The sequence below is a fragment of the Cuculus canorus genome, chromosome 2, assembly GCF_017976375.1.
Source record: "Cuculus canorus isolate bCucCan1 chromosome 2, bCucCan1.pri, whole genome shotgun sequence".
NCBI classification, from domain to species: Eukaryota; Metazoa; Chordata; class Aves; order Cuculiformes; family Cuculidae; genus Cuculus; species Cuculus canorus.
Window position 1 is genome coordinate 1,733,858 of NC_071402.1, and position 25,480 is coordinate 1,759,337.

The window sequence follows — 25,480 nt, forward strand, 5'->3', positions numbered from 1 at the left end:
TACGAGAGCCATGGGGGCCACCACCAGTTGAGTTGGTGGACACGGAGCCCTCAGGGCTCTCGGTGGGGTTGTGGGGGGCAAGAGGAGGCGTGGTGGGATCTAGGGGGGCTTTAATGAGGTTGGAAGGGGGGCAGGAGACCAGGGTGACCCCCACTTCAGGAGAAGTCACGCAGGAAGGAGGCGTAGAAGCGGGTGAAGGTGAGGAGCACTCGCTCCAGCGTCGCGGCCGGCAGCAGCAGGGACAACCTGGAGGGGACGTGGTGGGGACATGGGTGGTCCTGTCCCCCACCTCCGCCCAGCACTGTTGTCTCCTGGCCACCACGCCATGGGCGCCAAACAGGTCCTCTATCTTAAGCCTCTCTCCAGTCCCAACATCCATGATCTCCTCGTTGGACAACTTCAACTTGGTCCTCCCAATGCAACCCAACCCAGACTCCATCACCCAACTCCAACCTCCTCACCCAACACAGACCCCACCACCCAACTCCAACCTCCTCACCCAACCCAGACCCCACCACCCAACTCCAACCTCCTCACCCAACCCAGACCCAATAACCCAACTCCAAACTCCTGACCCAAACCAGATCCATCACCCAACCCAACCCAGACCCCACCACCCAACCCAACTCAAACCCCACTACTCAACCTCAACCTCCTCACCCAACCCAGATCCCACCACCCATCCCCAATCTCCTGACCCAACCCAGATCCCAACACCCAATGTAGATCCCATCACCCAACCCCAAGCTCCCAACCCAGGCCCAGACCCCATCACCCAACCCCGTCACCGAACCCAACCCAGATCCCACCACCCAGCCCCATCAACCAACCCAACCCAGATCCCATCACTCAACCCCATCACCTAAACCAACCCAGATCCCTACACCCAACCCAGATCCCATCACCCAACCTCAATCTCCTGACCCAACACAGATCCTGTCACCGAACCCCAACCTCTCAATCCAACCCAGATCCCACCACCCAACCTGGATTCCATCACCGAGCCACAACCTCCTGACCCAACCCAGATCCCAACACCCAACCAAGACCCCATCATCCAACCCCAACCTCCTGACCCAACCCAGATCCCACCACCCAACCCCAACCTCCCGACCCCACCCAGATCCCATCACCCAACCTCAACCTTCCAAACCAACCCAGATCCCATCACCCAGCCCCAACCTCCCAACCCAACCCAGATCCCATCACCCAATCCAGCTCCCATCACCCAACCCCATCGCTCAACCTCAATCTCCCACCCAAGCCAGATCCCACCACCCAGCCCCAACCTCCCGACCCAACCCAGATCCCAACACCCAACCCAGATCTATCACTCAACCCCAACCTCCCACCCAACCCAGATCCCATCACCCAACCCAGATCCCAACACCCAGCCCCAACCTCCCAACCCAACCCAGATCCCATCACCCAGCCCCAACCTCCCAACCCAACCCAGATCCCATCACCCAATCCAGCTCCCATCACCCAACCCCATCGCTCAACCCCAATCTCCCACCCAAGCCAGATCCCACCACCCAGCCCCAACCTCCCGACCCAACCCGGACACCAACCTTCCACCCAACCCAGACTCTACTACCCAGCCCAAACCTCCCAAAGCAAACCAGATCCTATCACCCAATCTCAACCCAACCCAGATCTCACCACTCAACCCCAACCTCCCAATCCAAACCAGACTCCAACCTTGCACCCAACCCCGATCCCACCACCCAGCCTCAACCTCCCAGCCCAGATCCCTACACCCAACCCAGACCCCACCACCCAACCCCAACCTCTCCATCCAACCCAGATCCCAACACCCAACCCAGATCCCATCACTCAACCCCATCACCTAAACCAACCCAGATCCCTACACTCAACCCAGATCCCATCACCCAACCTCAATCTCCTGACCCAACCCAGATCCCATCACCCAGCCCCGACCTCCCTACCCAACCCAGATCCCACCACCCAACCCCATCAACCAACCCAACCCAACCCAGTTCCCACCACCCAACCCCATCAACCAACCCAACTCAACCCAGATCCCACCACCCAGCCCCATCAACCAACGAACCCAACCCAGATCCCACCACCCACCCCATCAACCAACCCAACCCAGATCCCACCACCCAACCTCAACCCAACCCAGATCCCACCACCCAACCCCATCAACCAACCCAACCCAACCCAGATCCCACCACCCAACCCCATCAACCAACCCAACCCAGATCCCACCACCCAACCCCATCAACCAACCCAACCCAGATCCCATCACCCAACCTCCTCACGCAACCCAGATCCATCACCCAACTCCAACCTCTCAACTCAACCCAGACCCCACCACCCAACCCCAACCTCCTGACCCAACCCAGATCCCATCACCCAGCCCCGACCTCCCTACCCAACCCAGATCCCACCACCCAGCCCCATCAACCAACCCAACCCAGATCCCACCACCCAACCCCATCAACCAACCCAACCCAACCCAGATCCCACCACCCAACCTCAACCCAACCCAGATCCCAGCTCCCAACTCCAACCTCTCAACTCAACCCAGACCTCCACCTCCCAACATCTCCCTCTACCTCATCATCCAACCCAACCCAACCCAACCCAACCCACCACCTGATCTTATGAGCCTCCGGCATTGCCCACCCACCACCCTAAACATCAGCCCCGAGTGCCCTCCAGCACCTTCCCCACCACCTATGGTCATCCAAGCCAACCGCCCACCCCAACACCTGGCGTGACCCACCACCCCCACCAGATGGGGATGAAGATGAAGATGGAGTTGCGTGAGGCTGGGGTTGGAGATGGGATGGAATAAGGATGGAGATGAGGAAAAGATGGAGATGGGGATGGACATGGGATGAGGGTGGAGATGGGATGGAAGGGATGGGGATGAAGATGGATGGGGATGGGGTTGGAGATGGGATGGAATAAGGGTGGAGATGAGGAAAAGATGGAGATGGGTATGGACATGGGATGAGATGGGGATGGGATGAAGATGGGTGGGTACGGGGTGGAGATGGGATGGAATAAGGATGGGGAAAGGATGGGGATGGGGAAAGGATGGAGATGGGGATGAAGATGGGATGGGGATTAAGATGAAAATGGGTGGGAACAGTGGTGGAGATGGGATGGAATAAGGATGGAGATGAGGAAAAGATGGAGATGGGGATGAAGAAAAGGACGGAATGGGGATGAAGATAGGGACGAGGTGGAGACGAGGAAAGGGATGAAGATGGGATGGAGATGGGAAGGAACAGGGATGGGAATGGGGACATGGGTGGAGATGGGATGAAGATGAAGATGGGGACGGGGTGGTGATGGGATGGAGTAGGGATGGGAATGGGGATGAGAACAGGATGGATGGGGATGGAGACAGGTTGGGGACAGGATGGGGACAGGAATGAGATGGAGATGGGATAGAACGGGGATGAGATCCATATAGGGACAAGGATGGGACAGGACAGGGATGGGGAAGGAGGACTCAGGGCAGCTTCCCGGGTGCCCACCACCCCCACCCCGTACCCCACGTGGTGGGTGCCCTCCGGCTGCCCAAACTCGCTCCCTGGGGCCACCACGATCCCCGTCGCCTCCAGCAGCTCCCGGCAGAAGAAGACATCGGGCTCCAGGCCCAGCTCCTGTGGGAGAAGGGGCGGTGGGGTCTCCAGGGTGTCCCGTGTCTCCAGGACCCCCCACCCCACCGGTTGCCCCACGATGGCCCTACAAGGACTCCTGCCCCAGGATTGCTCCAGGATGACCCATCAGCCCTGGATGGCCCATGTCCCATCTCCCAAGTTGTCCCACGTCCCCAAGACACCCAACAGAGCAGAGTTTTCCACACCCCAATGGTGTCCCACGTCCTTAGGATGGATGTCCCATGTCCCCAGGATGCTCCACACCCCCATAGTGCCCCACACCCTATAGATGTCCCATGTCCCCAGGATGCTCCACACCCCCATGGTGCCCCACACCCTATGGATGTCCCATGTCCCCAGGATGCTCCACACCCCCATGGTGCCCCACATCCTATGGATGGCTCCTGTCCCAAGGTTCTCCATGTTGTCCCACAGCCCTGGGGTGTCTCCTGTCCCCAAGATGCCCCATGTCCCCAGGATGCTCCGTGTCCCCAAGATGCCCCATGTCCCCAGGGTGCTCCGGGTCCCCAGGGTGCTCCATGTCCCCAGGTTTCTTTGCACTCCCATGGTTCCCAATGTCCCCAAGATGACCTGCACTCCCATCTCCCTTGGTGCCCAATCTCCTGTGGTGTCCTACGTCCCAAGGACACCCAAGGTCACAGCGTTCCTCATGCTCCCATGGTGTCCCATGTCCCTGAGATGGCTCCTGTCCCAGGACACCCCACATTCTGGTTTGTCCCATGTCCCCAAGACACCTCATGTCCCCAAGATGCCCCATGTCCCCAGGGCACTTCCTGTCCGCAAGACACCCCATGTCTCAGGATGCCCCATGTCCCTGAGACACCTCATGTCCCAGGACACTCCACGTCCCCAAGATGTCCTTTGTCCCCATAACACCTCATGTCCCCAAGATGCCCCGTGTTCCAGGACACCCCATGTTCTCAGGATACCCCATTTCCCCAAGATGTCCCATGTCCCCACGATGCCCCAGGAGACCCCATTTTCCCCAGATGCCCCATATTCCCATGACACCCCACGTCCCAGGACACCCCATGTCCCCAAGATGTCCCATATTCCCATGACATCCCATGTTCCCATGACACCCCACATCCCAGGACACCCCACGTCCCCAAGATACCCCACGTCCCCCCATGTCCCAGGACACCCCATGTCCCCAGGGTTCCCCACGTCCCCCCATGTCCCAGGACACCCCATGTCCCCAGGGTTCCCCCCATCCCCCCATGTCCCAGGACACCCCATGTCCCCAGGGTTCCCCACCTCCCCCCGTGTCCCAGGACACCCCATGTCCCCAGGGTTCCCCATGTCCTCCCATGTCCCAGGACACCCCATGTCCCCAAGATGCCTCACGTCCCCCCATGTCCCAGGACACCCCACGTCCCCAGGGTTCCCCGAGCTCCCACACTGTCCCACCTCCCTGGGGTGGCTCCTGTCTCCAGGACACCCCACGTCCCAGGGTTCCCCACCCCCGGTGTCCCCCGTGTCCCGCGGTGTCACCTGAGCGTGGCGCAGGGCGCGGGGCGGGAGCTGGATGCGGGGGAAGGCGCGGGCGCCGCCCTGCAGGGGGTGGCAGCAGATGCCGGGCGCCCGGGCCAGGACCTCCTGCACCAGCCGGGCGTTGTGGGCCAGGCTGTGGAGCAGAGCCCCGCGGTGCTGCCGGAGATGGAGATGGGGTGGGAATGGGGTGGAGGTGGAGATGGGGAGGAGGGAAACGGGGGCGAGGATGGAGATGGTCAGGGTGGAGGTGAGATGGGGATGATGGACGTGGTTATGGGGATGGAAATGGTGATGATGGAGATGGTGAGGATGGAGGTGAGGATGGAGACGGATGTGGGGATGGAGACGGTGATGATGGAGATGGTATTTATGGGGATGTATATGGGGATGATGGAGATGGAGATGGTGTTGATGGAAATGTTTATGGCAATGAAAACGGTCATGATGGAGATGGGGATGGAGATGGTCATGATGGAGATGGTGTTGATGGAGATGGAGATGGTATTGATGGAGATGGGGATGGAGATGGTGGTGATGGAGATGTTTATGGCAATGGAAATGGTAATGATGGAGATAGGGGTGGAGATGGTATTAATGGAGATGGAGATGGTATTGATGGAGATGGGATGGAGATGGTCATGATGGAGATGGAGATGGTGTTGATGGAGATGTTTATGGCAATGGAAATGGTAATGATGGAGATAGGGATGGAAATGGTGATGATGGGAATGGAGATGGTAATGATGGATGATGGATGGAGATGGTCAGGGTGGAGATGAGACGGGGATGGTGGAGGTGGTTATGGGGATGGAAATGGTGATGATGGAGATGGTGAGGATGGAGGTGAGGATGGAGATGGATGTGGGGATGGAGACGGTGATGATGGAGATGGTATTTATGGGGACGGAGAGGGGGATGATGGAGATGTTCATGATGGAGATGGAGATGGCGTTGATGGAGATGTTTATGGCAATGGAAACGGTAATGATGGAGATGGGGATGGAGATGATGGTGATGGAGATGAGGATGGAGGTGGATATGGTGATGGTCATGACGAAGATGGGGATGGAGATGGTGTTGATGGAGATGGGGGTGGAGATGGTGATGATGGAGATGGGGATGGAGATGGATGTGGGGATAGAGATGGTCATGATGGAGATGGTAATGATGGAGATGCGGATGGAGATGGTGATGGAGATGGATATGGAGGTGGAGATAGTGATGATGGGGACGGAGATGGTGTTGATGGAGATGCGGGTGGGGATGGTGATGATGGAGGTGGTGATAGAGATGGATATGGAGGTGGAGATGGTGATGATGGGGATACAGATGGTGTTGATGGAGATGGGGATGGGGATGGAGATGGTGATGTTGGAGATAGGGATGGAGATGGTTATGGGGATGGAAATGGTGATAATGGGCGTGGAGATGGTGATGGTGGAGATGGGGAGGGAGATGGCAGAGCAATAAGTGTGGCAATGGCAGAAGGATGGAGGTGGGGATGATGGAGATAGTGATGATGGAAACGGGGATGGGGATGGAGATGGGGATGGAGGGGATGGAGATGAGATGGGATGGAATGAGATGGGGATGGGGATGAGAATGAAGATGGGGATGAAGAGTGCCCTCATCTCCTCCACCCAGAGCACCGCACATCCTCCCTCTGCCACCAGCAGGACCCAGAGGTCCCGGCATGGTGGGAAGTACAGCCGGCGTCACCCACCTCCTCAACGCTCTGGTAGGAAGGTTCGTGGGGCAATGGGAGCTCCATGGCCGCATCCAGCATCGCCTGCCCCAGGATGGAGGGGTACACGGACATCCCCCACGTGTAGAAGCACTTGAGGATACTCGGGTCGATGTTCACCAGCTCGAAGAATCCTGCTCGGAATCCACCCCTGGGGGAGCAGTGGGGTGGAGGGGGCTGGAAAAGGGGGAGCCTGGGGGTTCAGGAGTCACTACTCACCCCCCAACACCGTTGGAGAGGGAGTAGAAGGACACGAGCTGGACGGTGGATGCCAACGGAGCGCCCATCTCCCACAGCACCCGCTTGAAGGACAGGAAGGGGCGATCGGGGAGGAAGGCTCGTTCCTGCTGCACCTACGGCACCCAGGGTTGAGGGGACACCAGGATTGGGGACACGGACATCCCCAAGCCCCAACCAGCACCCACCTCGTCCGCCAGCAGCAGGAGGTTCTCCTCGGCCACCAGCCGGATGATGGCCTCCATGCTCTGCCGGCTCAGCACATGCCCTACCCCGAGGAGACCACGCTTGTCCCACCACGTCTGGGGACACCACACGTGTCTCCTCAGCTGGGGAAACTGAGTCACAGGGGGTGCTGTGTGTCCCCATCAACTCACCCGTGGGGTCCCCAGGGTTGACGACACAGAGGACCTTAGGGTGGCATCTCGCCCGCGCCTGCTGCAGCGCTTGCCGCACCGCGTCACCGTCTACGTCCCATCCGCGCTCCTCGGCCAGCGAGTACGGCACAGCCACGGCTCCCGCCAGCCCCGCTGCTGCCCCGTGGAGACGGGGACCCGGCACCGGCACCAGCACGGCCGTCGGCAGCGCCGCCGTCTCATCCACCACCAGGGAAATCACATCCTGCCGGGAAGAGCCACTGGGTTGGGTGATGGGGTCTGGTTGGGGTTGGGAAGTTGGGGTTGGCTGATGGGGTCTGGTTGGGATTGGAGTCCTGTTTGAGTTGGGAGGTTGAGGCTGGGTGTTGAGGTCTGGTTTGGGTAGAGAGGTTGGGATTTGGTGTTGGGGTTTGGTTTGGGTTGAGTTTGGGGTCTCGTTCAGTTTGGATGTCGGGGTCCGGTTGGGGTTGAGGTTTGATGTGGGGTGATGGAGACTGAGTTGGGTGTTGGGGTCTGGTTTGGGATTAGGTGACGGAGTCTGGTTGGAGCTGAGAAGTTGAGGCTGGGTGTTGGGGTCTGGTTTGGGTTGAGAGGTTGGGATTTGGTGTTGGATTGGGTTTGGGCTGTGAGTTGGATTGGGCGTTAAGGGTCTGGTTGGGGTTGGATGATGAAATCCGAGTTGGATGTTGGGGTCTGGTTTGAACTGGGAGGGTGGGGTTGGTTGATGGAGTTGGGTTTGGCTTTACGTTTGGGTTGGGGCTGGTTGATGGGATCTGGTTTGAGTTGGAAAGCTGGGATTGAGTATTGGGTTGGGAGGTTGGGGCTGGGTGATGGGATCTGCTTTGCTTTGGGACGTTGGGGTTGTGTGATGAGGTCTGAGTTGGTTTGGGATGGGTGATGAGGTTTGGGTTGGTTTGGGGTTGGGTGATGAGGTCTGGGTTGGTTTGGGGTTGGGTGATGAGGTCTGGGTTGGTTTGAGGCTGGGTGATGAGGTCTGGGTTGGTTTGAGGTTGGATGATGAGGTCTGGGTTGGTTTGGGGTTGGGTGATGAGGTTTGGGTTGGTTTGGGGTTGGGTGATGAGGTCTGGGTTGGTTTGAGGTTGGGTGATGAGGTCTGGGTTGGTTTGGGGTTGGGTGATGAGGTCTGGGTTGGTTTGGGGTTGGGTGATGAGGTCTGGGTTGGTTTGGGGTTGGGTGATGAGGTCTGGGTTGGTTTGGGGTTGGGTGATGAGGTCTGGGTTGGTTTGGGGTTGGGTGATGAGGTTTGGGTTGGTTTGGGGTTGGGTGATGAGGTCTGGGTTGGTTTGGGGTTGGGTGATGAGGTCTGGGTTGGTTTGGGGTTGGGTGATGAGGTCTGGGTTGGTTTGAGGTTGGGTGATGAGGTCTGGGTTGGTTTGGGGTTGGATGTTGGGGTCTGGTTTGGGTCGGGACGTGGTTTGGGTTGAGGAAGTTGAGGTTCGGTGTTGGGATGGGGTGATGGGATCAGGTTGAAGCCGCAGAGGTGCCACCACCGCTCCCCACGCCACACTCACCACCACAGCTGCCGCTGTGCCACTGGAGGGGACGACGCAGCGGGCGTCGCTGGCGATGCCACCGTCCCTTCGCTCCAGGTACTGGGCCACCTTCTTGGCCACGGTGCCAGTGACGTACTCCAGGTTGTACGCCCCTGCGGACAGAGCCGGATCGGAATCATGGATTCATAGAATAGTTTGGGTTGGAAGGCACCTTAAAGCCCATCCAGTTCCAAACCCCCTGCCATGGGCAGGGACACCTCCCACTGGATCCAGCTGCCCAAGGTCCATCCAACCTGATCTTCAGCACCTTCAGGGATGGGGCAGCCACAACCTCCCTGGGCAACCCGGGCCAGTGTCTCATCACTCTCATGGTGAAGAAGTTCTTCCTCATGTCCAGTTTAAACCTGCCCTTCTCCAGTTTATCCCCGTTCCCCCTCATCCCATCACTCCAAGCCTTTGTGAACAGCCCCTCCCCAGCTTTCCTGGAGCTCCTTCAGGCTCTAGAAGGTCACTCTAAGGTCTCCGTGAAGCCTTCTCCAGGCTGAACCACCCCAACTCTCTCAGCCTGTCCTCAGACTGGAGGTTCTCCAGCCCTCGGATCATCCTTGGAGCCTCCTCTGGACCCATTCCAACAGCTCCATCTCCTTCTTCTGGTGAGGATTCCAGATCTGGACCCAATCCTCCAAATGAGGTCTCCCAAGAGAGGAGCAGAGGTGGAGAATCCCCTCCCTCCATGCTGGCCACGCTGCTTTGGACGCAGCCCAGGACACAGTTGACCTCCTGGGCTGTGAGCGCACGTTGCCGGCTCCTAACGAGCTTCTCATCCCTCAGCACCCCAAGTCCTTCTCCTCAGAGCTCCTCTCCACTATGTCATCCCCCATCCTGGACTGAAATCAAGGATTTCCCCCACCCAGGTGTAGGACTTTGCCCTTGTTGAACCTCCTGATGTTCTCCAGCCCCACCTCTCCAGGTCCCTCTGGATGACATCCCATCCTTATCATGGAGTCCTACAAACCCCCCATACCCCACTGCCCACCTGTGGGGCAGGCCCACCCCACGCCATGTCTATCACCGCCGTACCTACACTGCCACCCTGCAGGCGTTGCAGGATGCGGCCCACGCGCTCTTTGGCGTCCGCTGGCATGTGCTCAGCATCCAGCAGCTCCGGGTACGCACACATGGCTCCCACCTGTGGGGATCCGGCCACCCCACGGTGACAACCCCTCCTACACCACGGGGCACCACCAGGGTCAGGATAGGGCCCTGCCACCCCATCCCCAGGGTGTTGAGGGTCTTGGATCCAGCTGCAAACCACACTTGGTTTGGTGGTGCCTCCGGTGGTGCTCAGGGGTTGTGGAGTGGGATGGTGCAGTCTGGTTTGGGTTGGGTGATGGGTTCTGGTTGGAGATGGGTGATGGTGTTTGGGTTGGGTGATGGGGTCTGGTTGGGGTTGGGAGGTTGGGTGATGGGGTCTGGTTTGAGTTGGGGTTGGGTGATGGTGTTTGGGTTGAGTTATGGGGTCTGGTTGGGGTTGGCAGGTTGGGGTTGGGTGATGGGGTCTGGTTTGGCTTCGGAGGTTGGGTGATGGAGTTGGTTTGGATTGGGAGTTTGGGTGATGGGGTTTGGTTTGGATTGGGAGGTTGGGTGATGGGGTCTGGTTTGGACTGGGAGGTTGGGTGATGGGGTCTGGTTTGGACTGGGAGGTTGGGGTTGGGTGATGGGGTCTGGTTTGAGTTGGGAGGTTGGGTGATGGGGTCTGGTTTGGTGGTGCTCAGGGGTTGTGGAGTGGGATGTTGGAGTCTGGTTTGGGTTGGGTGATGGGTTCTGGTTGGGGATGGGTGATGGTGTTTGCGTTGGGTGATGGGGTCTGGTTTGGGTTGGGAGGTTGGGTGATGGCATTTGGTTTGAGTTTGGGTTGGGTGATGGGGTCTGGTTTGAGTTTGGAGGTTGGGGTTGGTTGATGGGGTCTGGTGTGGTTTGGGAGGTTGGGTGATGAGGTCTGGTTTGAGTTGGGAGGTTGAGTGATGGGGTCTGGTTGGGGTTGGGAGGTTGGTTGATGAGGTCTGGTTTGGATTGGGAGGTTGGGTGATGGGGTCTGGTTTGGATTGGGAGGTTGAGTGATGAGGTCTGGTTTGGATTGGGAGGTTGAGTGATGGCATTTGGTTTGAGTTGGGGTTGGGTGATGAGGTCTGGTTTGAGCTGGGAGGTTGGGGTTGGGTGATGGGGTCTGGTTTGGAATGGGAAGTTGAGGCTGGGTGATGAGGTCTGGTTTGGTTTGGGAGGTTGGGTGATGGGGTCTGGTTTGGATTGGGAGGTTGGGTGATGGCTTTTGGTTTGAGTTGGGGTTGGGTGATGAGGTCTGGTTTGAGCTGGGAGGTTGGGTGGTGGGGTCTGGTTTGAGTTGGGAGGTTGGGGTTGGGTGATGGGGTCTGGTTTGGAATGGGAGGTTGAGGCTGTGTGATGAGGTCTGGTTTGGTTTGGGGTTGAGTGATGGGGTCTGGTTGTGGGGTCCAACCGTGGTGTCCCCATTACCTGGCGGAGGAAAGTGAGGGGCTGGTGGCCGGCGGCAACGGCGTCCCCCGTATGGCAGTGGGTGACCTCCGTGAAGGGCTTGTCCTCACCCTTAGGGACAGGAGGTGGTTCAGTGGGGCCACCATTCCGTGTCCCCCTCCTCAAATCCCAGCTGACATGGATGGAGGGATGGGAGAAGACATGGAGACCTGGAGCACCCAAGGGTGCCCCAAGAGAGGGGAGACCAAGGTAGGATCCGTCCCCTAAGGATGTGAGGACATGGGGTGTGGTGGCTTCGGGGACACGGGATCTGGGTGATTGTGGGGTCCAGAGGGGGCTATAGGATCATGGGTTGCTGCAGGGACCTTGAGGAGCTCCGGGCCCACAGGTATCCGTGGAGTTCTGGGGACTCGTGGGGTTTTCAAGCTGTGAGTGGTCGTGAGGATCCCTGGAGCTCCAGGATCTCAAGTGGCCGTGGGGACCTGTGGGGTTCTGGAGCTATAGGTCTCTGTGGGTCTCTGTGGGTCCCCATGGAGCTCATGGTGGATGTGGAGGTCTATGGGTGCCTGTGGGTCTCTGTGGGGACCCATGAAGCTCTGGGTGGCCATGGGGACTTGTGGGGCTCCAGGATGATGGGTGGCCATGGGTCCCATGGGGCTCTGGGGATCTGTGGGGCTGTGGTGGCCATAGGGACCTGTGGGTGGTTGCGGGGTTCTGAGCGGCCTTGGAGACCCATCGGTCCTTATGGGTCCCTGTGGGGCTCTGGGCGACCATGGGTGGCCATGGAGCTCTTGGTGGCCATGGGGAGCCGTGGGACTTTGAGTCCCCATGGGTCTCCATGGGTCCCTGAGCGTCTCTGGGTGGCCTGTGGGTCCCCATGGAATTTCTGATGGCCATGGGGAGCCGTGGGGCTCTGGTTGCCTGTGGGTCCCTGTGGAGCTCCTGGTGGACATGGAGGTCTGTGGGTGTCTGTGGGACTCTGGGTGCCTGTGGGTCTCTGTGGGTCCCCATGGAGCTCCTGGTGGACATGGAGGTCTGTGGGTGCCTGTGGGTCCCCGTGGGTTCTCTGTGGGTCCCCATGGAGCTCCTGGTGGCCGTGGAGGCCTGTGGGTGCCCTGTGGGTCCCCATGGAGCTGCTGGTGGCCATGGGGACCTGTGGATGCCCTGTGAGGCCCCATGGAGCTCCTGGTGGCTGTGGGGACCTGTGGGTGCTTTGTGGGTCCCCATGGAGCTCCTGGTGGCAATGGGTCCCCATGGGTTCCTGTGAGTCCCCATGGAGCTCCTGGTGGTTGTGGGGACCTGTTGGGTGTCCTGTGGGTCCCCATGGGACCCTGGGACACTTCTGTGTGTCTGTGGGTGGCCGTGGGTGCCCTGTGGGTCTCCATGGAGCTTCTGGTGGTTGTGGGGACCTGTGGGTGCCCTGTGGGTCCTCATGGAGCTCCTGGTGGCCGTGGGGACCTGTGGGTGTCCTGTGGGTCCTCATGGAGCTCCTGGTGGCTGTGGATCCCCATGGGTTCCTGTGAGTCCGCATGGAGCTCCTGGTGGCTGTGGGTGTCCTGTGAGTCCCCATGGAGCTCCTGGTGGCTGTGGGGACCTGTGGGTGCCCGGTGGGTCCCCATGGAGCTCCTGGTGGCCATGGGGACCTGTGGGTGTCCTGTGGGTCCCCATGGGTCCCGGTGGGCCTCTGGGTGGCCGTGGATGCCCTGTGAGTCCCCATGGATCTCCTGATGGCGGTGGGGACCTACAGGTACCCTGTGGGTCCCCATGGAGATCCTGGTGGCCTTGGGGACCTGTGGGTGCCCTGTGGGTCCCCATGGGTCCCTGTGGACCTCTGGGTGGGTGTGGGTGCCCTGTGAGTCCCCATGGAGCTCCTGGTGGCGGTGGGGACCTACAGGTACCCTGTGGGTCCCCATGGATATCCTGGTGGCCATGGGGACCTGTGGGTGCCCTGTGGGTCCCCATGGGTCCCGGTGGGCCTCTGGGTGGCCGTGGGTGCCCTGTGGGTCCCCATGGAGATCCTGGTGGCTTTGGGGACCTGTGGGTGCCCTGTGGGTCCCCATGGAGCTCTTGGTGGCCTTGGAAACCTGTGGGTGCCCTGTGGGTCCCCATGGAGCTCCTGGTGGCCACGGGTGCCCTGTGGGTCACCATGGAGGTCTTGGTGGCCTTGGGGACCTGTGGGTGCCCTGTGGGTCCCCATGGGCCTCTGGGTGGCCGATGGTGGCCGTGGGTCCCCGGTGGCCGTGGGGCTCTCACCTGGGCCAGCTGCCCCTCGATGGCACTAGCCCGCTCCAGCAGGCTCTGCAGTGGGGTCGGGGGGACCCCGATGTCCGCCATGGGGAGTGGAGCCGTAGGGCAGGAAGGGCCCGGGTTAATGGTTATCAGCCTGGTAATTAATTAATTAATTAATTAACCTGCCCTGTTAACCGCATCGTTAACTGCCCTGGGAAACACCCCGTGGCCACCCCATCAACTCGTTACCCACCCCGTTAACCACCTCGTTAACCATCGCGTTACCCATCCTGTTACTCAGCCTGGTGGCCGTTACCCATCCCGTTACACACCTCGTTACTCGTTACCCACTCCGTTACCCGTTACCCATCCCGTTACCCACCCCATTACCCATTACCCACCTCGTTACCCACCTCGTTACCCGTTACCCATCCCATTACCTGCACCATTAACCATCCCATTAACTACCCCATTAACTACCCCATTACCCACACCATTAACCAACCCATTACCCACCCCATTACCTGCACCATTAACTACCCCATTAACTACCCCATTACCCACCCCATTAACCAACCCATTACCCACCCCATTACCCAAACTGTTACCCACCGCGCTACTCAATTTACTGTCCTGTTACTCCTTTAACTGTCCCGTTACTCGCCCTGTTAACCAACCCATGAACTCATTACCTGCCCTTTAACCTGCCCCGTTACCACCCCCTCACTCGTCCAATCACCTCCCGAGATCCCTCCTTCTCGCCCATCCCGTTAAGCACCTCGTTACCCGCTTCCTTACCCACCTGGTTACCTGCCCCATTACCCATTGTTACCCATCCCATTACCCACCCCGTTACCTGCCTCGTTAACCACCCCTCTAACTCACCCCATTACCCACCCCCATTGCCCGTTACCCATCCCATTATCACCTCGTTACCACCTTGTTACCACCCCATCATCTGCTGCTTTACCCATCCCATTACCCACCTCGTTAACCGCCCCATTACCCATCCCATCACCCCTCCCACCCTGTTTAATGCCCCTTTACCCATCCCATTACCCACCATCTCATTTAAGACCCCATTACCCACCCCGTTAACCAGTCCTGTGACCCATCCCATTACCCGTTACCCTCCTCGTTACCGGTTACCCATCCCATTAGCTGCTTTGTTACCCCTTACCCGCCCCGTTACCTGTTACCCATCCCATTACCCACCTCTTTACCCATTAGCTGCCTCGTTAACCGCCCCACTAACCATCCCATCACCCCCCGCCCACTACCTGCCCTGATAATCAACCAGTTAACCACCCCATTACCCACCCCCTTACCCATCCCATTAACCACCCCATTACCTGCCCTGTTACTCCTTTAACTGCCCCTTAACCCACTCCATTAACCAACCCACTAACTCATTACCCGCCCCTTAACCCGCCCCGTTACCCACCCCCTTTCTCACCCAATCACCTCCCGAGAACCCTCCTCGTTACCCATCCCATTAACCACCTTGTTACCCACCCCCTTACCTGCCTCGTTAACCACACCCGTTACCCGTCCCGTCACCCGCTCCATCACTTGCCCTGTTATTTAACCAGTTAATCACCCTGTTAACCACCTCATTACCCATTCCTTTACCCGCCTCGTTTAGTGCCCCGTTACCGACCTCGTTATCCACCCCATCACCCGTCCCATTAACTACCCCATTACCTGCCCTGTTAACCACTCCTCTTACCCACCCTGTTACCCATCCCGCTACTAAACATGTTAAACATCCCTTTATGCAACCCACTACTCGCCCCGTTAACCACCCAGTTACCCACCCCGTTAACCCTTACCCATCCCATTACCCACCCTGTTACCCACCCCATCACCTGCACCGTTAACCACCCCATTAACCAACCCATTACCCACCCTGTTACCCATCCTATCACCTGCACCGTTAACCGCACCGTTAACCAACCCATGACCCATCCCATCACCCACCCCATCACCTGCACCGTTGACCACCCCATTAACCAACCCATCACCCACCCCATCACCCCATCACCCCATTAACCAACCCGTGACCCATCTCATCACCCACCCCACTACCCGGCCTGTTACTCAACCGGTTAACCACCCTGTTACTCAACCACTTAACCACCCCTTTCCCCACCCTACTTAATGCCCCATTACCAACCCATTCCCCACCCTATTAACCAACCCCGTCACTCAACTCGTTACCCACCCCGATACCCATCCTGTTACTCCTTTAACTGCCTTGTTACCCGCCCCGTTACCCGCCCCGTTAACCAACCCATTAACTCAGTACCCGCCCCTTAACCCGCCCCGTTACCACCCCCTCCCTCACCCAATCACCTCCCAAGAAGCCTCTTCGTTACCCACCTCATTAACCACCTCCTTACCCGCCTGGTTACCCTTAGTTACCCGCCTGGTTACCCGCCTGGTTAACCCCTTGTTACCACCTCCCCATGGCGGAGGCAGAGCGGAAATCGATGCCACCCTCCGTTGTCCCCGAGGACGTCACCAGCGATGACGCTCATGCCATGGGGCACAACCCGTTGCCCATCCTACGCCAGGTACCAACCTTGGCCCAACGGCCCCGGCCCCACAGCCTGCCCCATAGCGGCTCAGCCCCACACCCTGCCCCATAGGTGGTGGCCGCCTGCGTCTACCCTGAGCTCCTCGATGGCCTCGTTCTGCCCGAGGCGGCTCAGAACCGCGCCAGGAGGGCCCTGAGGGACATGGAAGAAGGCAACGTCGGTATGGGGCAGTGTGGGGCGGAGGTGTGGGGTGACCCATGGCGGCGGGGAGGGTGGTGGCGTCGCTCGTAGCGTGGGTTAGGGGGTGCCTGGGGGACCAGCGGGGTGCAAGGAGTGAGGAGGAGGGGGTGCCCCATGGAGCCCATGGGTGCTCCAATGATCTATGGGGTGCTCAGACCCATAGGGTTCCTCAGTAGATCCCATGGGTTCCTGCAGGATCTATAGGGGACTCAGACCCATAGGGTGCCCCATAGAGCCCATGGGTGGCTGCAGGGTCTATGGGGTGCTCAGACCCATAGGGAGCTGCAGCAGAGATCTATGGGGTGCTCAGACCCATAGGGTTCCTCAGTAGATCCCATGGGTGGCTGCAGGATCTATAGGGTCCTCAGACCCATAGGGAGCTCCAGCAGAGATCTATGGGGTGCTCAGACCCATAGGGTTCCTCAGTAGATCCCATGGGTTCCTGCAGGATCTATAGGGGACTCAGACCCATAAGGTGCCCCATAGAGCCCATGGGTGGCTGCAGGGTCTATGGGGTGCTCAGACCCATAGGGAGCTCCAGCAGAGATCTATGGGGTGCTCAGACCCACAGGGTGCCCCACAGAGCCCATGGGTGCTCCAATGATCTATGGGGTGCTCAGACCTATAGGGTTCCTCAGTAGATCCCATGGGTGGCTGCAGGGTCTATGGGGTCCTCAGACCCATAGGGAGCTCCAGCAGAGATCTATGGGGTGCTCAGACCCATAGGGTTCCTCAGTAGATCCCATGGGTGGCTGCAGGATCTATAGGGTCCTCAGACCCATAGGGAGCTCCAGCAGAGATCTATGGGGTGCTCAGACCCATAGGGTTCCTCAGTAGATACCATGTGTTCCTTCAGGATCTATAGGGGACTCAGAACCATAAGGTGCCCCACAGAGCCCATGGGTGTCTGCAGGATCTATGGGGTGCTCAGACCCATAGGGAGCTCCAGCAGAGATCTATGGGGTGCTCAGACCCATAGGGTTCCTCAGTAGATCCCATGGGTTCATGCAGGATCTATAGGGGACTCAGACCCATAAGGTGCCCCACAGAGCCCATGGGTGTCTGCAGGATCTATGGGGTGCTCAGACCCATAGGGAGCTCCAGCAGAGATCTATGGGGTGCTCAGACCCATAGGGTTCCTCAGTAGATCCCATGGGTTCATGCAGGATCTGTAGGGAACTCAGACCCGTAAGGTGCCCCATAGATCCCATGGGTGTCTGCAGATAATAGGAGTGCTCAGACCCATAGGGAGCTCCAGCAGAGATCTAGGGGGTACTCAGACCCATAGGGTGCCCCATAGAACCCATGGGTGTCTGCAGGATCATAGGGGTGCTCAGACCCATAGGCAGCTTCAGCAGAGATCTATGGGGTGCTCAGACTCATAGGGTTCCTCAGCAGATCCCATGGGTTCCTGCAGGATCTATGGGGTGCTAAGACCTAGAGAGAGCTCCAGCAGAGATCTATGGGGTCCTCAGACCCATAGGATGCCCCATAGAGCCCATGGGTTCCTGCACGATCTATGGGGTGCTAAGACCCCCAGGGAGCTCCAGCAGAGATCTATGGTTGCACAGACCCATAAGGTGCCCCATAGATCCCATGGGTGCCTGTAGGACCTATGGGGTGCTCAGACCCATAGGGAGCTGCAGCAGAGCTCTATGGGTTGCACAGACCCATCAGGTGCCCCATAGAACCCATGGGTGTCTGCAGGATCATAGGGGTGCTCAGACCCATAGGGTGCTTCAGCAGAGATCTATGGGGTCCTCAGACCCATAGGGTGCCCCACAGATCCCATGAGTGCCTGGAGAGTCTATGGGGTGCTCAGACCCATAGGGTGCTCCAGCAGAGATCTATGGGGTGCTCAGACCCATAGGGCGCCCCATAGAGCCGATGGGTGCCCCCATGACGAGATGTGGGTCCATCCCTGTTCCCAGGGGGCTACAACCACCAGCACCGGTCGCTGGTTGTCCCGGCCAGGGTTGCGCGTTTCCTCAAGCGCCGTGATGGGGGCGTCCCCAGTGACCCCCGCAACATTGTCATCTGCAACGGCACCGCCAGCATCCTCCCGGTGAGCACCTCCCCCTCCCCACCTCACCTCAGCCCATCCCATCCCATCCCACCCCATCTCCATCCCCTTCCCTGTCCCCATCCCCATCCTCATCTCCATCCGTCTCTATTTCCATCTCCATCCCATCCCACCCCACCTCACCTCATCCCATCCCATCTCCATCCCCTTCCCTACCCCCATCCACATCCTCATCTCCATCTCCATCCCATCCCACCCCATCCCCATTCCTATCCACATCTCCATTCTCATCTCCATCCCCATCCCATCCCATCCCACCCCATCCTCATCCCCATCCACATCTCCATCTCCATCTCCATCTCCATCTCCATTTCCATCTCCATCCATTCCCATCCCATTCCCATCCCATTCCATCTCATCCCATCCCACCCCATCCCCATTCCCATCCACATCTCCATCCTCATCTCAATCCCCATCTCCATCCCCATCCTCATCTCCATCTCCATCTCATCCCATCCCATCCCACTCCATCCTCATCCCCATCCACATCTCCATCTTCATCCCATCCCACCCCATCCTCATTCCCATCCACATCTCCATCCTCATCCCCATCCACATCTCCATCTCCATCCCATCCCACCCCATCCCCATTCCCATCCACATCTCCATCCTCATCTCCATCCCCATCCCAACCCATCCCATCCCACCCCATCCTCATCCCCATCCACATCTCCATCTCCATCTCCATCTCCATCTCCATCTCCATCTCCATCTCCATCTCCATCTCCATCTCCATCTCCATCTCATCCCACCCCATCCCCATTTCCATCCACATCTCCATCCCCATCCCAACCCATCCCATCCCACCCCATCCTCATCCCCATCCACATCTCCATCTCCATCTCCATCTCCATCTCCATCTCCATCTCCATCTCCATCTCCATCTCCATCTCCATCTCCATCTCCATCTCATCCCACCCCATCCCCATTTCCATCTCCATCTCCATCCCCATCCTCCTCTCCATCTCCATATCCACCTCCATCACATCCCATCCCCATCCCCATCTCCTTATCCCCAACCCCATCTCCATCCCTATCCGCCTCTCCATCTCCATCCCCACCCCATCTCCATCCCCATTTCCATCTCCATCCCATCCCCACCACCATCCCCACTCCATCTACTTATCAATCCTCATCCCCATCTTCATCCCCATCCTCCATTCCATCTCCATCTCCATCTCCATCTCCATCTCCACCTCCACCTCCACCTCCACCTCCATCTCCATCTCCATCTCCATCTCCATCCCCATCCACCTCCTTATCAATCCCCAACCCCATCTCCATCCCCATCTCCATCCCCACCATCTCCTCCTCCACCTCCACCCCCTCCTCCCTCTCCACCCCAGTTCGTCTATTCCCTGGTGGTGGATGAGACGGCGGCGCTGCCGACGGCCGTGCTGGTGCCGGTGCCGGGTCCCCGTCTCCACGGGGCGGCAGCGGGGCTGGCGGGAGCCGTGGCTGTGCCGTACTCGCTGGCCGAGGAGCGCGGCTGGGACGTGGACGGTGACGCGGTGCGGCGAGCGCTGCAGCAGGCGCGGGCGAGATGCCACCCCAAGGTCCTCTGCGTCGTCAACCCTGGGGACCCCACGGGTGAGATGACGGGGACACACACAGCACCCCCTGTGACTCAGTTTCCCCAGCTGAAGGGACACATGTGGTGTCTCCAGACGTGGTGGGACAACCGTGGTCTCCTTGTGGTAGGGCACGTGCTGAGCCGGCAGAGCATGGAGGCCATCATCCGGCTGGTGGCCGAGGAGAACCTCCTGCTGCTGGCGGACGAGGTGGGTGCTGGTTGGGGCTTGGGGGTGTCCGTGTCCCCAATCCTGGTGTCCCCTCAACCCTGGGTGCCGCAGGTGCAGCAGGAACGAGCCTTCCTCCTCGATCGCCCCTTCCTGTCCTTCAAGCGGGTGCTGTGGGAGATGGGCGCTCCGTTGGCATCCACCGTCCAGCTCGTGTCCTTCTACTCCCTCTCCAAGAGTGTCGCCGGAGAGTGAGTGCCGGGGGGGGGGGGGGAAAGGTGGGGCGGTGCCATGGGTGGGTTGGGAGGTTGAGGAGCAGCTCCATGTCCCACCAGGAGTGGTTTCCGTTCAGGGTTCCTGGAGCTGGTGAATGTGGAAGAAGGTGTTGTGTTGCCCTTCCATGTGGCGCAGTCCATCCCCCGGCCCTGCGTCCTCGGGCGGATCCTGCTCGATATCCTCATGGACCCCCCGGATGAGGGGGACCCCATCCAGAAGGCGCTGGAGGAGGTGGGTAGTGGTGCATGAGCTCCTTCCCCATCCCTCTGCCATTGCCACCCCATCCCATCCCATCCCATCCCATCTCCATCTCCATCTCCATCTCCATCCCCATCTCCATCTCCATCACATCACATCCCACCCCATCCCATCGCCATCTCCACATCATCCCCATCTCCACCATCTCTATCCCCATCATTCCCATCCTCTTTCCTTCTCCATCCCAAATATTCCCATCATCACCATGTCTATCATCACCATCTCCAGCCCCTCTCCATCCTCATCCCAGCTCCAACTCCATTTCCATCTCTAACATCCCTATCATGATCTCCATCCCTCCAGCCCCATCTCCATCATCGCCATCTCCATCCTTCTGCCATTGCTGTACCCATCCCTCTGCCAACTCCCTCCCCATCTCCATCATCACCATCTCCATCCCCATCATCACCATCTCCATCCTGGTAACCATCTCCATCCGCATCATCACCATCTCCATCCTGGTAACCATCTCCACCCCCATAACCATCTCCATCAACACCATCTCCATTCCCATCATCACCATCCCCATCTCCATCATCCCCATCTCCACCCCATCATTACCATCTCCATCCCCACATCCATTTCCATCCCCACATCCATCATTACCATCTCCATTCCCATCATCACCATTTCCATCATGAATATCGCCATTCCCACAACCATCTCCATCTCCATCATCACCATCTCCATCCCCACATCCATCTCTATCATTACCATTTCCATCGCCATAACCATCTCCATCAACACCATCTCCATCTCCATCATGATCATCTCCATCCCTATCTCCATCATTACCATTTCCATTGCCATAAACATCTCCATCAACACCATCTCCATCTCCATCTCCATCATTACCATCTCCATTGCCATAAACATCTCCATCAACACCATCTCCATCATCACCATCTCCATCATCCCCATATACATCCCCATAAATACCATCTCCATCATCACCGTCTCCATCCCCACATCCATCTCCATCCTCACCTCCATCCTCACCATCTCCATCATCACCATTTCCATCCCCATAACCACCTCCACCATCCCCATCTCCTCTCCACCCTGACCATCTCCATCCTCGCCCCCGTTTCCCTCCTCCCCATCTCCACCTCCACCCCATTCCCACCCCATCTCCATCTCCGGCAGCACCGCGGGGCTCTGCTCCACAGCCTGGCCCACAACGCCCGGCTGGTGCAGGAGGTCCTGGCCCGGGCGCCCGGCATCTGCTGCCACCCCGTGCAGGGCGGCGCCCGCGCCTTCCCCCGCATCCAGCTCCCGCCCCGCGCCCTGCGCCACGCTCAGGTGACACCGCGGGACACGGGGGACACCGGGGGTGGGGAACCCTGGGACGTGGGGTGTCCTGGAGACAGGAGCCACCCCAGGGAGGTGGGACAGTGTGGGAGCGCGGGGAACCCTGGGGACATGGGGTGTCCTGGGACATGGGGTGTCCTGGGACATGGGGGGACGTGGGGAACCCTGGGGACATGGGGTGTCCTGGGACGTGGGGGGATGTGGGGTATCTTGGGGACATGGGGTGTCCTGGGACACGGGGGGACGTGGGGCATCTTGGGGACATGGGGTGTCCTGGGACACAGGGGGATGTGGGGTATCTTCGGGACATGGGGTGTCCTGGGACGTGGGGTGACATGGGAATATGGGGCATCTGGGGGACATGGGGTGTCCTGAGACATGAGCTATCCTGGGACATGGGACATCTTGGGGACATGGGGTGTCCTGGGACATGGGACACCCTGGGGACATGGGGTGTCCTGGGAACGTGGGGTGTCCTGGGAACGTGGGGTGTCCTGGGACATGGGACATCTTGGGGACATGGGTTGTCATGGGAATATGGGGCATCTGGGGAACATGGGGTGTCCTGGGACATCTGGAGGACATGGGACATCTTGGGGACATGGGGTGTCATCGGACCATGGGGTGTCCTGGGACATGGAGTGTCTTGGGGACATGGGGTGTCATGGGACCATGGGGCGTCTTGGGGACATGGAGTGTCTTGGGGACATGGGGCATCTTGGGGACATGGGGTGTCTTGGGGACATGGGACAAACCAGAATGTGGGGCGTGCAGGGACAGGAACCATCTCGAGGACGTGGGACAGCGTGGGAGTGTGGGGCATCCTGGGGACATGGGGTGTCCTGAGGACACATGGCATCCTGGGACATGGGGTGTCCTGGGACAGGAGCCATCTCAGGGACATGGGACACCATAGGAGCATGAGGAACCCTGTGACCTTGGGTGTCCTTGGGACGTAGGACACCACAGGAGATTGGGCACCAAGGGAGATGGGAGTGCAGGTCATCTTGGGGACATTGGGAACCATGGGAGTGCAAAGAAACCTGGGGACATGGAGCACCCTGGGGACCCGGAGCACCCTGGGGACATGGGGCATCTTGGGGACACGGAGCATCCTGGGGACATGGGGCATCTTGGGGACATGGGGCATCTTGGGGACAGGAGACACCCCAGGGCTGTGGGACAGCATGGAGAACCTTGGGACATGGGACATCCTGAGGATGTGGGGCACCATGGAGTTGTGGGGCACCATGGGTATAGGGGACATCCATAGGGTGTGGGGCACCATGGGGGTGTGGAGCATCCTGGGGACATGGGACATCCATCCTAAGGACATGGGACACCATCGGGGTGTGGAAAACTCTGCTCTGTTGGGTGTCCTGGGGACATGGGACAACTTGGGAGATGGGACGTGGGCCATCCAGGGGTGATGGGTCATCCTGGAGCGATCCTGGGGCAGGAGTCCTTGTAGGGCCATCGTGGGGCAACCGGTGGGGTGGGGGGTCCTGGAGACACGGGACACCCTGGAGACCCCACCGCCCCTTCTCCCGCAGGAGCTGGGCCTGGAGCCCGATGTCTTCTTCTGCCGGGAGCTGCTGGAGGCGACGGGGATCGTGGTGGCCCCGGGGAGCGAGTTTGGGCAGCCGGAGGGCACCCACCACGTGGGGTACGGGGTGGGGGTGGTGGGCACCCGGGAAGATGCCCTGAGACCTCCTTCCCCATCCCTGTCCTGTCCCATCCTTGTCCCTGTACGGATCTCATCCCCGTTCTATCCCATCTCCATCTCATTCCTGTTCCCATCCTGTCCCCAACCTGTCTCCATCCCCATCCATCCTGTTCTCATCCCCATTCCCATCCCTACTCCATCCCATCACCACCCCTGTCCCCATCTTCATCTTCATCCCATCTCCACCCACGTCCCCATTCCCATCCCTGTTCCTTCCCATCTCCATCCCATCTTCATCTCTTTCCTCGTCTCCACCCCGTCCCTATCTTCATCCCCATTCCGTCCTTTTCTTCATCCCCATCTCCATCTTTTCCCCATCTCCATCCTTATTCCATCCCATCTCCATCACCTTTCCCACCCATCTTCATCTTCATCCCCATCCCATCTTCATCCCCATCTCCATCTTTTCCCCATCTCCATCCTCATTCCATCCCATCTCCACCACCTTTCCCACCCATCTTCATCTTTATCCCCATGCCATCTTCATCCCATCTTCATCCCAATCTCCATCGTTTCCCCATCCTTATTCCATCCCATCTCCATCCCTGTCCTCATCTATCTTCATCCCCATCTTCATCCTTTCCCCATCCCCACCACCTCTATCCTTATTCCATCCCATCTCCAAACCCGTCCCCACCCATCTTCATCCTCATCCCATCTTCATCCACATCTCCAACCCCATCCTTTCCCCACCCCCATCAACTCCACCCTTATTCCATCCCATCTCCACCCCCAGCCCCACACAACTTCATCCTCATCCCATCCCATCTCCATCCCATCTCCATCCCATCCCATCTCCATCCCATCCCATCCCATCCCATCCCATCCCATCTCCATCTCCATCTCCACCTCATCTCCATACTTATTCCATCCCATCTCCACCCCCCTCCCCACCCATCTTCATCCCCATCCCATCTCCACCCTCATCCCATCTCCAACCCCATCTCCATCCTTTCCTCATCTCCATCCTTATTCCATCCCATCTCCACCCCTCTCCCCACCAATCTTCATCCCCATCTCCATCCTTTCCCCATCCCCATCCTCTCCATCCTTACTCCATCCCATCTCCACCTCCATCCCCACCCATCTTCATCCTCATCCCCTTCTCATCTCCATCCCCACCCGTTCCATCCCATCCCCCCGTGGTCTCACCAGGGATGGTGGCTCAAGTCCTCCTCCCACTTATCTCCTCTTCTCCGCAGGCTCTCCCTACTCCCACCGCCTGAAAAGCTGACCCAGATCCTTCATACCCTCACCCGCTTCTACGCCGCCTTCCTGCTCCGCTTCTCCTGATGTCACTTCTCCACCGAAGCCCATTCCGTGGAATCCTGGGGTTTTGGGGTGGGGGGACGACAATGGACGCAGCCGTGGTGTAATCACAGAATCCAAGGAAAGAAAAAAACAGGAGCCATGGAAGCATTTATTGGGACTTGGGGAGCCCCGAGGGGTGTCTGGTGCCATGGGGACCCCAACCCATGTGGAAAAGCCCTCCCGGTGTGGCCGGATCCTGTCCTGTGGAGAAGGTCCCTGGTGGGC

General features: G+C 58.9%; 2 protein-coding genes across 7 annotated transcripts; one reads left to right on the top strand and one right to left on the bottom strand.

Annotated features, from left to right (window-relative positions):
- Positions 1–83: 83 nt before the first annotated feature.
- Positions 84–16,052, bottom strand: LOC128851261 (alanine aminotransferase 1-like). Of its 6 annotated transcripts, none has more exons than XM_054058955.1 (13): positions 15,996–16,013; positions 15,299–15,348; positions 13,796–13,925; positions 11,564–11,653; positions 10,112–10,220; positions 9,050–9,183; positions 7,518–7,761; positions 7,329–7,408; positions 7,123–7,256; positions 6,883–7,054; positions 5,160–5,315; positions 3,535–3,647; positions 84–246 (listed from the first exon to the last, which is right to left on the bottom strand). In XM_054058955.1, the coding sequence occupies exons 3-13, from the start codon at positions 13,874–13,876 to the stop codon at positions 156–158; spliced, it is 1,404 nt and encodes a 467-aa protein (XP_053914930.1). In that variant the 5' UTR covers positions 13,877–13,925; positions 15,299–15,348; positions 15,996–16,013; the 3' UTR covers positions 84–155. The 6 variants fall into 6 exon arrangements, with proteins under 6 accessions (XP_053914930.1, XP_053914929.1, XP_053914931.1 ...); XM_054058950.1 differs by having other exon boundaries at positions 85–246; positions 15,295–15,348; positions 15,996–16,034; XM_054058952.1 differs by lacking the exon at positions 15,996–16,013 and adding an exon at positions 15,972–15,991 and having other exon boundaries at positions 85–246; positions 15,295–15,348.
- Positions 16,053–16,122: 70 nt separating this feature from the next.
- LOC128851315 (alanine aminotransferase 1-like) lies at positions 16,123–25,328 on the top strand. Its single transcript, XM_054059321.1, has 10 exons — positions 16,123–16,347; positions 16,423–16,531; positions 18,483–18,616; positions 19,981–20,224; positions 20,336–20,415; positions 20,488–20,624; positions 20,709–20,880; positions 22,054–22,209; positions 23,772–23,884; positions 25,147–25,328. The coding sequence occupies exons 1-10, from the start codon at positions 16,240–16,242 to the stop codon at positions 25,235–25,237; spliced, it is 1,344 nt and encodes a 447-aa protein (XP_053915296.1). The 5' UTR covers positions 16,123–16,239; the 3' UTR covers positions 25,238–25,328.
- The last annotated feature ends 152 nt before the right edge of the window (positions 25,329–25,480 follow it).